Here is an 18,910-nt window from a genome sequence, read left to right on the forward strand (position 1 = left end):
TAACTAGACAGGATTTAGTATGAAATGAACACGAGCAGCTCATTTAGTCAAAGTTACAGATAAATGGGTTTAGCAAATGTATGAATAGTTGAACAGATAGCTGCAGCCATATCCATTACAGTCAGAGGATGTTCCTTTATCTGAGCTATGTATGGTGCTAATATACAGCAATTAATCTTGCTGTTTTCTAAGTTACTCATTCAAATGCATGACACTGCAAATTAAAATAATTACAACTCACAGCTGATTGGACACATCATCGCATTCTTAAAGCAAATCTGAATGATATGTTTTTATTTCTGAACTAATTCCCTAATTGTTTTAAAGAGGTAATAACGAGCTCTTTTTCTTTTTTTCTTTGAAAGAGCAATAAGTTAAACGATATAGGATTTTCAAATAATTGGCATGATTCCTGTAATCTCTTCTATGTCACACTGTGTTCCTCCCTCTTCTTAAAATACGTATTCACCACAGCCATGTCCATCCTTTTTGCAAAATCCACTACCATCTGATATTCTGTTTTCCTCTGACACCATACCTACCCATCTCCTCTGTTCTCTTCACTACCATGTGCATTGAAATCCGTTTCAATCACCACTCACTGTCCCTTGGGTATTGTCTCCACCACTTCATCCATGTCATTCCAGAAGCCTTCTTTCTCATCCATCGCACACCCAACTTGCGAGGCATATGCACTAACAAAATTCATCATCACACCTTCAGTTTCCACCTTCATAATCATCACTCTGTCCAACACTCTTTTCACCTCCAAAACACTCTTGACATACTTTTCCTTCAGGATAATCCCTTCCCCATTTCTCCTCCCATCCATACCATGGTAGAACAATTTGAACCCACCTCTGATCCACCTGTGCTTACTCCCCTTCCACCTGGTCCCTTGCATGCACAATATATCAGCCACGCATATTCCTTCTCTCTATCACATCAGCTATTTTTCTCCCTTTACCAGTCATACTGCCAACATTCAAATTTCCTACCCTCGTTTCCACTCTCTTTACCTTTCTCTTCTCCCCATGCTTATGGACATACCTTCACCCTTTTCTTCTTTTTCTTCATCCAACAGTAGACTAATTTATGCCAGTACTGCCTAACAGTACTGTTGGTGACCATTGTTAACCGGGGGATCGGCTGATCTGGTTTGGAAATCTGTATTGTTGTTGTTGTTGTTGTCCACATATTGATCTGGTAACATTTTACACTAGATGCCCTTCTTGACGTAACCCTCGCTGTTTATCTGGTCTTGGGACCAGCACAAAGAAACACACTAGTTTGTGCATCCCCTGTGGCTAGGTTGGGTCAAAACTGTTCTTAGGAAGTGTAATTGATATGAAAAGAGATTCTGAAAGAGAGAGAGAGAGATAAACAAGTTGAGACCACCATTGGAGAGTAAGAATGTTTCAGTCTGTTTCACCAACTAGTAGGATATAATAGGTTTAATACAATTTATCAAAAACTTTGTCATTTTATAGTTCTCACTAACTTCATTAAAGCATGCACAATTCTATCAGCTCCATAAATAATGTTTTTTTTTTCTTATCATAAACATACTGCATTATAATTCAGTTTCCTGTAACTCTTCTTTTTTATCTCTCCACTTCTAAATCCCTTTACAAATATACATAAAAGTATAAAACTAGAAGACTGGAATCGCCAAAATAGTTTGCATTTTAATAATTAAAGAAAGTGTTGAGAATGGCTACATTCCCATACAACTAATCATGATCTACTTTGCCCAAAGTAGTTATATTAAACTTACTTATTTTGGTCAACCAAAATACTGTTCTTTAAGGGCTAGAACCTATCCTTTTGAAGGTCAGCAAATATTCTTCTTCCGTGATGAAGAGAGCTTGACAGAGAGCTCGTCTTTACCAAGCAAACTTAAGCAAGTTGTGAAACATATGACTGGATTTTACTAGTACGACAAAACCAAAAGACGTTAGTTTTACATAAGGGGGGAGTTATTGTGAAATTTGTTTAAGTATTAGAAATTTCTGTTAAGATTATATAATATATATTTTGTACTGCAGCGGTTGACATTTTCACATATAATTTTTAGGATTAAAATTAAAATTCTGGCATTGTAGATTTTTTTTTATGTTTTATTTTTTTGCATAGCTGCACCATAGTTTGGGAATGTTATTGTGACTTATGTTAGCAGCTCCCTTTAAAATGTAATTAAAAAAAATAAATTTAAAACAAAAAAAAAAATCACAAGCCATAGTTCACAAAGTTTTCCTTTATAAGAATGAATATAAACAAACTGTTAATGGTAAAATGTTGACTGCTAAAATTACAACACATTCCAGTTTTAACAAAAGCAAGTTTGCATCACTTAGCATCTACGACTTAACCATCTTCTGTGTGTCATCTGCCGCAAATTTTTCACATAAAATTGTGGTTTGTTTTAGATGCTTCACATTTGGGATTGGAGAAGGTGCCTCTACAGCCCTTATTAAAGGCATGGCCAAGGCAGGGACTGGTCACTTTCAATTTGTTTCCGGAAAAGACAGAATGCAACTAAAAGTGAGCAGTACACATATGTATAGAATGCAGTTGAGGAGGTGACTTAAATGTATTCTGTGATCAAATTTTCTTGTCTCTTTTAGGTAATGCAGAGCCTGCGGTTCGCTTTGCAACCTGCAGTCACCAATATTAGCCTTAACTGGCATCTCCCAGGTGGAATGGAGGTAGCCCCTATATCAGAAACACCTTTGGTGGTGTTCAATGGCCAAAGAACTGTTCTGTATGCACAACTCAAAGGCAAGGTAAGATTTATAACATGTAGTTTGACTAATTAATGTGTTCATGTATTTAACTTGCTTTACTGGACATAATAGCAGTTGAAATACTTTCTAATGACATGAACTAAAATATTAAAGTATTAGCTTTCTGTTGTCACAATATGACCCTAGTTCTGTTCTCTGATTGGATGCTTTTTTTTTTTTTTTTATAGTGTGCGCTATTACCATGTTTATGCCAGTATGTACTAAATCTAATCTGGCTTGGTGTAAACGAGTGTGGAAGTGTTCCACAGTGCACTTCTTTCTCTCCCAGTTCTGCTTCTATATAGTGGTTAGTTAAGTATGATAATGCAAATGTAGACTTCGATATAGCTGACTTTATTATAATGAATTAATATCTGTTCTGCCCCACATTCTTTTAACTATTACTGTTATTTGTTGAACTGTGCTCCACCTTTGTCTTGTCATTTATTAACACACCTGTCAGTCACGTCCGACATGCACAGTGGTGTTATAAATGTCTATGAAACTCACATAAAGCATGTGGGTTCCATAATAAACTTTTAAATACAATGCAGTCCATGTGTCTCACGTAGGTACCCCTTTATCTCTTGTCTCGGTCATGTCCGAAATGTGTCTCTAAGATATATAAACCTCTGGGTCTGGTTAGTTGTGATATGCAGCAATTTGGACCTTTGTCTACGTGCTTCTCTTTGTCTCGATCTGACCGTGGAAATCACTTGCCTTGTGTCTTTTAAAGCTTTATTGTTTAATGTATACTATCTGCTATGTATTGCTTTGTAAATCATTATGTTTATATTTGGTTCTACACCTGTAAAATACCTGTATGTTTCTTTTATATATATTTCAGTTTACAATGAGGTACATTCCGTGAAAGACTTCAAGAAAGCTCATCGTTGTCATTTTTATGTAGATGTGCCGAGTTGTTTAAGCTGTCTGCGGCTGCATTGCACAGACAGCGTGGAGTGAAGCAGAAAAATATCAGTAACTTTTTGTTGAAGCAGATTAGCAGCACAGGCATCATCAGCCCCAATGAAGGCACTCAGAGACTTCAGAACAGACAGCAGAATTAAGCTTTATTATATTGCGCACATACAGGCTCACTTAAGATTGAACAATAAGTGTCCAGCGATAGGCTCCTTTTTCTTTTATTACAGTTCTTCTCATTTAAGCCATTGTTCTTCCTCATCAGACTGCTAGCATTCCATTGCTCTAGTCCTGCCCCTAATTAATGTACCATTATCTCTTGGCTGGGTGGGTGTCAAACTTTTTGCTGTCCATCATACCTGTCTGACAGCCCCTACCTGCATCCCCATTCTTTCCCAGCACTCACCAATTATTTACTACTCAAGAGTTTACACTTCCCTCCTTATCAAGGGGCCCATCTCTTCTCAACTCTCCTGCATGTCCAGACTTTAACTTTGAGAGATAATGGTGGTTGGTGGCTTATAAAGGGTAATAAAAATATATAGGCATTAGCTTTTCAACTCCTAACTCATACATCTTAGTACTTAATAAAATATAGTGTGTACCTTTCTTATGTGCTTATAATACGTTTCTAATACATAGAATTTACCAACTTTAAGAATACAATTTTCTATACTTTTATGCACCCTTTCCTCCTGTTTTGTGTATGTGGGAGTGCATATGAGAAAGTCATGGATGTCAACAACCTCAGCTGAGCAAACCAAAGCATCATATCCCCAAGTAGCAGTTTCTATCTTCTATCAGGGAATTTTGTGGTTCTCCCAAGCTATTCCAGATATGTAATCCTTCTTCCATATCTTGCAATTCCATTCCTCTAATTCCAGATAAGCAGCTGTTCTACTTCAGGTTCCTCACATATTGCTGAGCACTTTACCCTTTCATAAAAAGTGAGCCCAGCCCCTTGTTTAGGAAACTAATTTTGTCTGCTTATACTCAAGATTTCATTGGTGAGACTATTTATTACGTCCAAGGCTGGCGCCCTGTCCGGGATTTGTTTCCTGCCTTGCACCCTGTGTTGGCTGGGATTGGCTCCAGCAGACCTCCATGACCCAGTAGTTAGGATATAGCGGGTTGGATAATGGATGGATAGATGGGCTATGATAGATGGACTATTTATCAAAAGATTTTACTCTGCCCCTGTAAGATTTTTTGGCCATTCTCCTTCATGAACAGCACTCTAAACTACTTGAACTATCCCATTTGGGACAGCTTCTTTCCCTTTAATTGAAAGAGCAATTCAGTTTTTCAGAGATGCTGATATTGACCACAGATTTGGAGGTACCATTTTTCATCCCCACTGCATTACACTCGGCTGCAAACTGCTCTACTGTCAAACTCCGATGATACCAAAGGTACAACATTATCTGTAAACCGCGATAGTGCCACAACTGTGCTCTAAAACTAGATGCTCTCCATCTTTTGGTTGATTCTTTGTATCTTTCCCATAAAAAGCTGGAACAGAAGCATAGACACATCTTTAGTGGAGTAGTCCAGTGCCCTCATTAAAAGGTCTTGAATTAATTCCAGATATGTGAGCACAATTTTCATTGCACAAGTACAAGAATGTAGTGAGAAGTCGAGCTTGCCTAAAGAAGGGGCCTGAGTTGCCTCGAAAGCTTGCATATAATCTTTTTAGTTAGCCAGTAAAAGGTGTAATTTTGCTTGATTTCTCTCTACATTCATAATGGCTAACACGGTACAACAACCTAGTACAACAGAACAAAGTGACAACAGTAGGAGGAGCCCTAGAGGTCAATATTCTTGTAATACCATTCGCAAGATACCATAGTGTATACAGTTATAAGCATTTTCCTACAACACAAGGCACTTGGTGGCATGGATCATGGACTATCTTACAGACAGACCTCAGTATGTGCGTCTCGGGAACTGCAGGTCTGACATTGTAGTCAGCAGCACAGGAGCGCCGCAGGGGACTGTGCTGTCTCAAGTCCTGTTCAGCCTATATACATCGAACTTCCAATACAACTCGGAGTCCTGCCACGTGCAAAAGTTCACTGACAACACTGCTATCATGGGCTGCATCAGGAGTGGGCAGGAGGAGGAGTATAGGAACCTAATCAAGGACTTTGTTAAATGGTGCCACTCAAACCACCTACAACTGAACACCAGCAAAACCAAGGAGCTGGTGGTGGATTTTAGGAGGCCCAGGCCCCTCATGGACCCCGTGATCATCAGAGGTGACTGTGTGCAGAGAGCGCAGACCTATAAATACCTGGGAGAACAGGTGGATGATAAATTGGACTTCCCTGCCAATACTGATGCTCTGTGCAAGAGAGGACAGAGCCAACTATACTTCCTTAGAAGGCTGGTGTCCTTCAACATCTGCAATAAGATGCTGCAGATGTTCTATCAGATGGTTGTGGCGTGCGCCCTCTTCTACATTGTGGTGTGCTGGGGAGGCAGCATTAAGAAGAGGGATGCCTCACGCCTGGACAAACTGGTGAGGAAGGCAGGCTCTATTGTAGGCACGGAGCTGGACAGTTTGACATCCGTGGCAGAGCGACGGGTGCTGAGCAGGCTCCTGTCAATCATGGAGAATCCACTGTATCTACTGAACAGTATCATCTCCAGACAGAGGAGCAGCTTCAGTGACAGACTGATAGATAGCTAGATAGATAGATAGATCTGTCTGTCAGTCAAACTCCTATGACTACTAAAATATAAGCAAAAAAAAAATTGTTTATTGTTCAACATCCAGGATAGAATTACCATTATATCCCTGGAACCTAAGGTTCAACTGTTGGACAGAGACTACATTCTGAATGTCTCCCATTGTGTTAGTTTTGAGCATCCTGGCCACTACAAAACTTTATTAATCACTGTTGTTATTTTATCCAGAAAATGGACCAGTACACTGCTTTAGGCAGTATTCATTTTATTTAGTTGTAATTTAAAGTTCTACTTCAACTGTCAATAATATCCTCAATTGATGTCCACTTTTCCTTTGCTGAGAACTGCTTTGGCCACATTCTTTCTACCTGTCAGGAGTTTTTAGTTTGCCAAAAACTCTTCTGAGTTGCTTGAAAGTCATTTTTCTTGGCCTCATTGAAATGCTTCCCCACACAGGCCTTTACTTCATTCACTGCTTCTGCTTTGTTTTTTTCTGCCTAATGGTATGTCTCAGTCATATCTGTATATACTCCTTCTAACATTAAACATGGGAACTCTTTCTTCAATGTGATCACTTTACCTACTACTCATATCCAATATTAAGTCTTGGGGTTACTGCTGTAGACTACCAATCATCTTTTTGCCACAGCACAATAGTGCGGTCTTAAAAAAGACCTGCTCAGTGTATTCATGGCATTGTATCTAGCCTGTTAAAAATGTTCTGTATTATAATTCTGCTTTCCTTATTATCTCTACAGGCTGATGAGAATGCAGCAGGACGTGCTTCTTTGCATTACACCCTCTCTGACAAAGAGTACAAAACAGAAATACATTTTGGGCTAAAACATGACAAACATTGCAGGTAGGGTTTGTGTAGAACACTTTGAAAATTATATTAAGTTAATATTTCCCAAAATAAAATCATGGTGCCAACTTTCACTAGTAAAATCAGTGATTTATTTTTATTACTATTTTTGTTCTTTACAGTATATTATTTGTGATATTAATAATATCAAAAGAGCCTGAAAATGTATTTCCTAATGTTTAGAATCATCAAAGACTATAGGAAATTTGGTTACTGGTAAGGTTAATTATCTCTCTAAGTTTTTAATCATTTTAGTTAACATTTTAATCATATAGCTTATCCAGAAATACATTTTGCAAAATTTTGTGTTTTTGTAGGCTAACTGCTCACCGCCTGGCTGCAAAATCATTGATGAAAGGAATGGAAGATAAAGAGAGACTTGGAAGTGAGGGTGGGGATGAAAATATAAAAAAGAAAATTATAGAAATTAGCACAGAGGCCAGAGTTATCTCAACTCACACAGCTTTCATTGCCATCAACAAAGAAAAAAATGAGGCTGTTCAGGGACCTATGGTCAAGCGACGTATTCCATTAGGTGGTTTTATGCCAATGGGTAAGTGCTGCTCGCTGCTTTTTTTTTTTTTTTTTTTTTTTGCATTTTCATTTATGTAAAGGTACAAATTCACATATTTGTTTTGACTTCTATTAAACAATGTATATCCAAATATATCAGCTTTGTATATGTCACTATGTTTTTATGAAGTAATTGCTTGAGCAAAACCTTACTTGACATGGCATTACTGCATTCATCTGTTCATTTTCTGAACTTGCTTTCTAAATAGCAGAATCATGGATAAGGTCTGTTCTGTTTTTTTATTGTGTATTTAACATCTGTAAATGATCCATGGTTTAGCATATTTATGCTGATGAGTTGTAGTTTTAAACTTCTGTGTGAGCTCAGAGCCTCTATTCAGAGACATGTGCTATACAAAAAGTAAAGGGAATTGAGTGGATAACGATTATCTATTCCAGCACATGGAAGAAGTCGGCCAAGGATAGAGCAGCAGTCTATTGAGGACATGCTTTTGCACACACACTCTCACCTAAACTAGAGCAGAGTGAAGTCATTAGACTACATGCATGGCTTTTACATTTTGGGAGGGAACTGAAGTACCTAAAGAAAATGATGACTCTGTGTACAGTTGGCAGTGATCAGCACCTTTAATGGAGCAGTGAAAACATCTCTGTGTTGTTGCTGTTAGTACAACATTGGTGTTTATTTGTGCATCAAAAAATTACCGTTATGTACTGTAAGTAAACATGTATTGCTCTCCAACTGTAATTAGACAGTAAAACCAAATTTCCTAATTATGTATGCATAAGACATTTGCTTCATAATCATCTTTTCATATTAAATTCAAAAGTATAGCTTTATTTATTTTTTGAATTTTCAGTCATGTACAGTATGCTTTAGTATTTTAAAAGCAGTTTGACTTTGTTAAAAGTGTTTTCTGTTTCTCCAGTTTCAATGTTAAGTGTTGGATTGAGGCTTTGCTCTTTCCTTTGGTACTTTTGGAGTCAGTACAGTTAAACCAACATGAAGGCAATGCTTCATATATCAAATATAAAAAATAAGTGATTTGACATATTTTGAAAAACAAAGAAATGAGTCATCAGGAGAAAATTTGGCAAAAGCGAAGTAGCCTTAAGAAGACAATTTTTGTTGTTTGAAAAAAATCCTCTAGGGAAAAACATCTCAAAAAGAAAAACCAGCCACAGTGAATGGGTTAATGTATTGCAAATTACTGCTCACAGCAGACTTTAATGGCAAAAGTTTTAATGCCACATTACAAAAAATGTTTTTTTCAGTGCCAGTAATATCAAGTCCAGATTCTAATTTGTTAACACTTATAGAAATGAGCAAGAAGAGTTCTAAAAAATGGTATTATGGGGCAAAAATATAGCATGACTGTATTATAGAGAAAGAAATGAAATGAAGATACCTTCAGAACATGTCATGTCGATTGGAAAAAATCGTTGTGGTTGTATAATGACTTGTATGATGATTTCGGGAACTTACTAACGATTTTGATATTGGAGAATAGTGGACATGGGACTGAAAACACACTAAAAGTGTACCAGAGCATCCTGTCTCTAATATTCAGTAGAGTATCACTAACACAGTAGAGTATGCAATAGAGCATGTTGAGAAACCTTGACAAACTTTGTTTTTTTAATGTTAACATATCTTCACCTATGAGATTACCTGAGAGTATAAATGACTTAAAGAAAATTACAGAATTTTGAAAGAAACATACCAGCTTGTGTAGGATGTACTCCTCTTTTCAAAAGTGTGGCAGTTGCAGAATAGCATCTTGTTGGCCATAACTCATCCATCCATTATCCAACCCGCTATATCCTAACTACAGGGTCACGGGGTTCTGCTGGAGCCAATCCCAGCCAACACAGTGCGCGCGCGCACACACACACACACACTCACACACACTAGGGACAATTTAGAATCGCCAATGCACCTAACCTGCATGTCTTTGGACTGTGGGAGAAAACCCACGCAGACAAGGGGAGAACATGCAAACTCCACGCAGGGAGGACCCAGGAAGTGAACCCAGGCCTCCTTACTGCGAGGCAGCAGCGCTATCCACTGCGCCACCGTGCCGCCGGCCATAACTCATTTAATGTATATTTCTCACAGCAGACATACAACATTCTGAAAGTGACCAATAGATAATACAGTAGATACAATGTTTATTTTAAAAAGCACATGAATCACTACATATCACTACTTCTCCAAACTATTGCTTTCAATGTAGCTTTTCTCTGTTTTTGTGTATACAAATTTTTTCAAAATATATTCTGAATTAAAACAAAACAAATACCAAATGGAAGCAAATAAATAAATGTGCAGCAATTAAGGCTTCTCTCTCCATGCAGTCTGATCTTACCAACCTCAGAAATGAAAAGGATCTGGACTTAAACCATTTTTGATTGTTAGGTCTCTAGAGACAAGTGAAAATGAAACATAAAACAAGTGGGGTCCCATCACAAAAAATATGGATTAAAGTCAGATTCTTTATATTAGATAGAAACTCCGGAATTGTGTTTTCTCTTAAGTATGATCTGTAATCCTATGCATTTTAACACATATATTTTTCTTTTTTTGGAGAGTTTTGTTTACTAACTTTAATATCTGCACCTTACATATATTTGAAAAACAATGCTGGTTGCACTGCCTTATAAGACCAAGAATGTGTTGAAATACCTCACTTTAGAGAGAAAGTGGTAGCTGTGTATAAAAATGTACACTGACTGCTTTCAGATTCTGAAAAAGTTATATATGATACTTGACCGATAGCAAACCTCCATAGCTTCACTATTGTCTGTGCTTTTTTTTTTTTTTTACACAAATACAAGGCTGCCTACTGTATACATGACTTAATGAACTGATCGCCCCTTGAATAACCGCAAATTTTATATTAGTGCACACTGTTGAACCAGTTCTCCAAAAATGCTCTTTATATTACAGATATAATGTAAATCAGAGCTCTGTGTTTTTGCAGCTGTGATGCTATGACACATACACCAATAATTTGTATTTGTGTTGCGCTTTGTCAAATGACAGAACCCTCTCTTCTTGCAACTAAGTAGCTGAACAAAATGTTAAAGACCCTTCTCACTTCTTTCTCTCAGAATTAAGTCTTTTTTACATGCCTTTATGTTTTGGAAAGCACTCATGTATAATATCAATCAGTTTTGTTACTTGAAAAACAATATATTTATTTTAAAGACCTTCAATGGTACACAGTGACTGTTTCACACTCTATCGAGACTGGAAGTAGCCTCAAAACAGCTCTATAATATTTACAAGACAAACAATGCCAACCTTAACTGTAGGGTTTAAGCACATAAGAAAAATGGGAATTAATAAGCCGTTTAAGAAAATAGATGAATGGATTATAAAGCTAAAAGGCAGTTAGGTGGTATTATTAAAGAAACTATAAAAACAAACCCAAGAGGTTCAATATTTTAGTAAAGGAATGATCAAGGAGGTGAAGGTGATTATTAAGAAGAATTAAGGGTAAAATTACATTTAAAGAAAATTAAATCGTAATTGCTCATTACTTTTTTTAAATTTTCACATATAAAGCATTATATAGCCTCTTGTGATACTGATGAAAAGTATGTAAGAAAGATAAATGCATTAACAAATTCACTCAGGAAAAGTAAACCCCAACTCCAGTAATAATTTCCTCCATTGCATAAACAGTACACATATTAATGTTATTTTAGTTATGGTTTATAAATCTCTCATGAATATGGTTTTACAAGAAAAAAAAGGTTTTATTTTCTGTAAAGGTAATGTGCCAAAAAACAAAATTGCCAAAACAATACACAATGCAAGGAAAAACAATATACACAAGTTTGAAGAACACAAAAAAGTGAGTGAAAGAATAACTGTACAGTATAATTAAAAGTTCTTCATTTTGTTCAGTTCTTCACAAAAAGCTTAAGAGCAGTACCCATCTATTTACTGGTATTCATTTTTACAGGTAGAGATTAGACTTGACATATCTCGATTTGAATGCCTCTAACTCTGGAGGGCAAGCCACAAGCCCTTCAAAAGCAGTGTGGCATTTCATCACAAGCTACAAAAGGTTTTTTTATGTGTCTGCCAAGTTAAATTTCTGCACTTTTCTCCACAACAACTGTTTAAAATGATAAAAGAACCCACTAGCTATGCTTGGGAACAATTTTCCTAGTGTCAGAACAAATATGCATGTAGCTTCCAGAATATTGAATCCAAATTCTAAAATTTTGAAACATATACTGTACATATTTTAAATGCAAAACATTTTATATCTGTTTTAGGTTTTGGTCCTGCTACAAATGTAAGACTTTATCTCACATAAGGCAACACCAAGTTACCTTAAGTTTGTATTTCAAAGATGTGCATGCCATTTTACTTAATGACTTTAAATTGGTCTTAAAATGAGTGACTGTGCCATACAAAGGACTGGTATCCCATCCAAGGTTGGTTCCTGCTTTACGCCTCTTGATGTTCATGTGGACCTAGGTTTTGTGCATCCTTGTAAGGCAATTCCAATCAATAGATGGATGAATATTTAACTGAAGACAGAATTCTGCCTATTGCATTTTGAATCAAATATGAGATGCTGTTAATTGAGGAACACTGGTACTTTCTTTCTTTGTGGTACATTCTTTAATAAAAGAGTAATCTATTATGAAGTTACAATTACATTTAAAGTAGACTGTAGTGGCAGTAGTAGTATACTTTTTGTTGATATATATATTTTTTTTTTAATGTAGCACTTTGTTCAGGAGCACCAGTGATGATGGCTTGTGCAATGCCCAGACGTGCAATGGCCCATCCATGTCCACCCCCACCTATGCTGTTAGGACGTCCTAAAATGATGTTTAAGGCACAGTGTAATTCTATCACTGCTGATATGCCAGGTAAGGAAATAATAAATGTTGCTACTGTGTTCAAAGAGGTTTTCAAAAATATTTTGTTTAGGTTAGGGCTAAGTTGATAGTCAATGATATCGTCCATTCCCGATTGGCTGGGAAGATCGTTGATGTAAATAAACATAATTGATTACTCCAGATATTTGCAGGAATTTCCTCAAAGCGCTAAACTGCAGCCATCACTTTTTTTTTTTTTTTTTTAATGTCACGTGTCTCATAAGAAAAACTTCAAGCACTCCTATTTACAGCAGTAGGTACGTAACATAACTGACTTTAGCTAGCTTATCAGTAGTGCGCTTTGTAGCTGAGGGAAGGCAACCAGATCAGTTCGTCAAACACAAAGTTTTAATGGGAAGAGTACAGGTAGGTATTTGCTGCTGCCATTCTAACAGGCTGTGATTGTCCTTGATTTCTCACTCTTTGCAGCGCTGTTATAGGTAGCTTACTATCCCTAAAATAATGGACAGGTTTGCTATGTGTTATTTTGCAAAACATATGCAATGAGATTCGGGACCTGGACAAGGAAAGTGGTGGTGCTTGTTTGGTCATACAGGCAGTGCTTGAAGTGGGCTGGTACTAAAAGCGCTCAGTGCTTCATGGAGGTCCTCCCTCCCTTTGATGTCATATAGTATCAGACACTTGCACCAACCCCCAAGGGAGAGTCCCCCAACCCTGTCACGTAAAAGTAGTAAAGAATTGGGAGGTTAGGCTAATACGAATGTAATTAGTACTGTGTACAGAAGATAATAAATCTGAAATAAACTGATTACATTATATATCAAAGCAGAGCCTTATATGTTTTTTTTTTCCAAAAGCCATGATCCATTATCCTTCTGCATGTACATTGTATATTACATGCTTGCAATACAAGTCAGCACTCAGCTTTATGTGCTTTTTGTGGCTTGTCACTTGCACTTGTAAGAAAAGGCAAAATATGGCTATAGCCAAGCCACATTGAAACCATAAAGTCACATTTTTTTTTCTAGAATGTATGCCAAGTCACCTTTTTGTTCAGAAGATGATAGAAAGTCAACAACTGAGAAGTTTGTGTTTGAATGAGTAAAAGTAATTAGCAACTTCTAGTTTTCTGCTGGTAGACATTTATTCAAATTCAATTTATGAGGCAGATTTAATTTTAGAGTTTTGTGCCGATTTGGCATTGTGATTTGTACCAATTTTAAATGAACTTGAAACGAATCACCTTTGAATCATCATCATAACATTACTGAATACCGGTACATATACTGATTTGCAACAATCTGTTGGACAAGAGAACTAACTCCTTCGTCCCAAACTAAAATGCCTGCACACCATTCATCAATAACCCCATGGAGATGCTTTATGTGGTACATGGGTAGAGCAGCTAAATATTTATATTCCGCAAGCACCTCACCAATCTTGATGGTATTGAACATTGCTGATGTTTTGAAATGATGATGTGAACTTTTAAGACATTGCACAGTTCCAGATAATGATGAATTTCTGCCAGTTTGGTTATGTTTGGTATTGTAATTTTTAAAAGTATGAAAGTTTGTTACATTTTCTTGATTTTATTTTATGAAATACAGAATTCAACTAAGATTAAAATAAATATACAGCATGAAAGTTGTCTAACAAATGCATACATGCTGAAAAAATGTAAGCAATGCATTTATAGTTTTAAATAAAAAATATTCTGCTTCTTTCCTGTTTTAGAATTTGTTGAAAAGAAAAAAGAGAGAATTGACCCCTTGTTAAATCTGGTTTCCCTTCAAAATGCTGATGGGTCTTGGAATCTAGAGAAAGGATTGATGACTTTATTTAGTAAGACAGAAAAGGATGTGCTGCAGAAAATGCCAGTAGAGGTAAGTGTGCAAGACAGAAAAATGTATTTTTTTGTAACATTCTTACAATAAAAATATGAGTTCTATTTCCTGAGAGAACACTGTAAGGTTTTTGTTACACATATTAATTTTTGGTTGCTTGTGGGCATGCTGACATTATAGCACGATTAGTATTTTAAATGGCAGACCTGGCAAGTTTTCGGATTTTTTTTCTACACAGGTATTGTCTGAAGGTTAACTTACTTTTCTTTTTTTTTATAGTATTCTGAGCAGCCAAGACTCCCTTGATTTCAGTTTTGACACTATTTTGGAACTGAACCCTAGATTTTTCCTCCTGTTAGGTTTTGAACTTTGGCCTGTTTAAAACACTATTTGTTGACCCGTTTTTAGATCGGTTCCATTCCCCAGTTCATTTCATTTTTTCATTTGCTAAACTCATTACAATTACAAAAACCACATAATGCTGTGAAAAAGTATTTGCCCCTTTATAATATCATCTGTTTTTGTAAAATTTGCATAATGAATTGTCTCAGATTTAAACTAAATGCAATGTTGGAGAAAGTGGGCGTAAGTGAACAAACAATAGTTTTTTTTTTGTTTGTTTGTTTGTTTTTTTAAATTACTACTTTGTTTATTGAAGTAGCATCATTATCCAACATCATTAGGTTAGGCAGATTTTTATTAGCCCAGAAGGAAATTTGTTTGCAACAGGAAAGACTGAAATATAAGGCAGATAGAGAGTGCTTTATTTGTCCCCAGGAGAAAATTTGCTTCTTGCAGACGCTGTTTAAATAAATAAATGCATAAATAAGCAAGTTAATTAATCAATTAAATAAATAAACACAGTATGATCTGAACATACACCAGAATGACTATAAAGCAAGAAAATTAAAACCAAAGAATAACGTCTGACTTTGCTGTCACTTCACAGTGTAGCATTATGCAGGTGTTATCACTGTTGGTATAAAGGACCCCAGTAGTGTGTCTCGACACACTTTTGTTGAATAATAGTGTAAGTGAGAGGATGTGCAGCAATGTTCATATTGGCACTCAGTTTTGTTTTAATTCTCTTCTTTGCTACTACCTCAAGGGAGTTTAGAGTGCATCTTGTAATTGAGCTTGTTCTTTTAACACTAGAATTCCTGAAGCCTACGAAAAAACTCATAATCCTGGTCCACCTTAAATCCTTTCTCACCTCTCTGTCAGCGTCTTTTGTCTTGTAAATGTATCGGTCAGGACAAGCAGCAAGCAGCCTGCTGTCCCATCCCCACGTCTTGACGGAGCTCAGCTCGAGGACAAAAAGTTCTCCCAGTTCAAGCCAAGACTCCTTATCTGTGTGTGAGGTTCCTAGAGTTGTATAAGGTAAATAATACAGTCTATCGTTATTTGGAATACATGCATTTCATATGTGCTGTGTGTCTACAAAGATCTGGGTAAGTGTAGGATGAAAGGAAATGCAAGAAATGCTGAACACATATTTAAAGCAGAAACTTTTTCCATGTTATACTAATAATGAAGAGAAGTGTGTAATGTGTGAAGACTTTAGTCCAAATATCAAATAAACATGTGCTTTTAATCAAGAATATAACCAAATGCTACCTCAAACCAAATACTACCTCAAACATTTCGACAAGCATTAATCACCGTCTTTCCTAAACAAAATAAGGACTTGTTACAATGTGCATCATACAGACCAATATCACTCCTGAATAATGATGTTAAAATACTCTCAAAAATTCTAGCTAGAAAGATGGAGAAAGTGCTGCCCTCGGTAATATCACAGGATCAAACTGGATTTATTAAAAGCCGACATCTATCTTCCCATCTCCGACGCTTGTTTAATGTTATATATTCACCAGCAAAATCAAACACCCCAGAGATATTACTATCATTAGACGCAGAAAAAGCATTTGATATGATTGAATGTAACTACCTTTTCACTGCATTGGAGAAATTTGGGTTTGGCCCAAATATTTGTGCATGGATCAAACTACTGTATACCAATCCAGAAGCTTCAGTTTGTATTAATAACATTTTCTCAGACTACTTTAAGCTAGAACGTGGCACCAGACAAGGATGTCCCTTGTCACCACTGCTATTTGCAATCGCCATTGAACCACTGGCGGTTCACTGCCGAAGTTCTTATCAGATAAAGGGGATTGTCAGAGAAGGACTGGAACAGAAAATTTCTCTATATGCAGATGATATGGTTTTATATATATCAGACAAGAAAACACTGTCCCTGCAGTTCTAACAGCACTAACAGAATTTCAAAAGATATCTGGTTTTAAAATTAATCTGAATAAAAGTATACTCTTTCCAGTGAATTCACAAGGATATAATATTAGATTAGACACCCTACCTTTTACCATAGCAGATCAGTTTAAATACCTAGGGGTAAATATCACAAGTAAACATAAAGCTCTTTATCAACAAAATTTTGCCGTCTGTATGGAAAAAATTAAGCAAGACCTGGATAGATGGTCAACCCTTCATCTCACTCTAGCCGGAAGAATTAACGTTGTTAAGATGAATATCCTTCCTAAACTTCTTTTTTTATTTCAAAACATTCCAATATATATCAATAAATCATGTTTTAAGCAATTAGATTCAACAATAACCTCATTCATTTGGAACTCAAAACACCCACGTATCCGAAGAGCAACCCTACAAAGACCTCAGGCAGAAGGTGGCATAGCTCTACCTAATTTTCAGTTTTATTACTGGGCAGCAAACATACAAGCCATAAAAACCTGGACACAAATAAATGAACATACACAGGCCTGGTCCGCAATAGAAATAAAATCCTGTAGTACTTCTTTATACGCCCTGCTCTGCTCTCCAATAAATGCAAGGTATCGCAAATATACTAATAACCCAATTGTGCTTTACTCACTTAGAATATGAAACCAAATTAGAAAGCATTTTAAGATGGAAAATCTTTTATCGGTGGCACCTCTGCAAGAAAACCACCTCCTTCAACCCTCGCAAACATATCCAGTTTTTAATACCTGGAAAAGTTTTGGGATTCAAATGCTCAGAGATCTTTATATAGACAACATATTTGCATCTTTTGAACAATTATGTTCAAAATTCAACCTCCCAGCTACACATTTCTTTCACTATCTTCAAATTAGAAATTTTGTTAAACAGAAATTGCCCGATTTTCCCCACCTTGCACCCTCCACAATGCTGGAAAAAATACTGCTCATTGCCAAGGAATTAAACACCATTTCCGCATTATATAAAATCTTATTAGAGTCCCTGCCTTTCAAAGATCCAAGAGGACATTGGGAAGAAGATCTCTTAATCAATATATCAGAAAAGGAATGGAAGGTAGCAAAGCAGAGAATTCACTCGAGCTTCATATGCGCAAAGCATAGAATTATTCAACTAAAAATTATGTATCGAGCTCATCTGTCTCGCTTAAAACTGTCCAAAATGTTTCCAGGGCAAGATCCAACCTGCGAACGCTGCAACCAAGCTCTTGCCTCACTGGGTCACATATTCTGGGTCTGCACCAAATTAAGATCATTTTGGACAAAAATTTTTAAGTGCCTTTCAGACAGCCTTGGGGTCACAATCCCTCCTAACCCAATAACAGCTGTGTTTGGTGTTCTTCCAGACGGACTTGAAGTGGAGAAGGACAAGCAAATGGTGATTGCATTCACTACACTTTTGGCACGCAGACTTATTCTGTTCAATTGGAAGAATCCTAACTCTCCTCTGATAAGTCAGTGGGAAACCGATGTTTTATATTATTTGAAATTGGAAAAAATCAAATTCTCAGTTAGAGGATCTGTACAAAATTTTTTCAAAACCTGGCAGGATCTGATCAATATTATTTTAGAATAAGAGACATAACTATTACCGCACTTAATTCCCTTCTCCATCTCTTATTTACATATATATTTATTTCTCCCTTTCCTTTGCTTATTGTTGTCTTATTAAAAATCCCTAAGCAATTCTCCTTTGGCTAAGCTCTCCTTCTCAGGGGTGGGGTTTGATTTGTCTTTAATTTGTTTGGTTATAAATTGATCTATTTGTATGGAATGATTACAATAAAAATTAATAAATAAAATAAAAAAAAATAAATAAAAAGAATATAACCAAATGAAAAAAAAGCATTTGATTTACATGTGGCTGTCAATGAGTTAAAAACTCAACACCCAGTGTAAATTTCGGCTACTTGTAAAAGTTAGTGCTTGTTTTTTTTATTATTCAGTTTTATTCTCTCAGTGACATTTACGTGGTACAACAAACTTGACTCTCCCTCTTTGAGTGGATGGCATTTATCTCCATTCTTTTCACAAGAGCAGCACTGTAGCTGATGCCTGCATAGAAATGTTTGTAGTACTGCAAATCAAAGATACGAT

At 36.4% G+C, this 18,910-nt stretch overlaps 1 protein-coding gene across 1 annotated transcript in view; it reads left to right on the plus strand.

Moving 5' to 3' along the window:
* The window catches only part of LOC114645725 (von Willebrand factor A domain-containing protein 5A-like), an 85,690-nt gene that overhangs the window by 58,796 nt on the left and 7,984 nt on the right, over positions 1–18,910 (plus strand). The window contains exons 11-16 of the mRNA XM_028793548.2: positions 2,430–2,544; positions 2,628–2,786; positions 7,160–7,263; positions 7,584–7,819; positions 12,553–12,699; positions 14,407–14,555. Coding sequence (XP_028649381.1) covers positions 2,430–2,544; positions 2,628–2,786; positions 7,160–7,263; positions 7,584–7,819; positions 12,553–12,699; positions 14,407–14,555 — 910 coding nt within the window. The remainder of the gene's footprint in view (positions 1–2,429; positions 2,545–2,627; positions 2,787–7,159; positions 7,264–7,583; positions 7,820–12,552; positions 12,700–14,406; positions 14,556–18,910) is intronic.

Source organism: Erpetoichthys calabaricus, chromosome 2, assembly GCF_900747795.2.
Source record: "Erpetoichthys calabaricus chromosome 2, fErpCal1.3, whole genome shotgun sequence".
NCBI classification, from domain to species: Eukaryota; Metazoa; Chordata; class Cladistia; order Polypteriformes; family Polypteridae; genus Erpetoichthys; species Erpetoichthys calabaricus.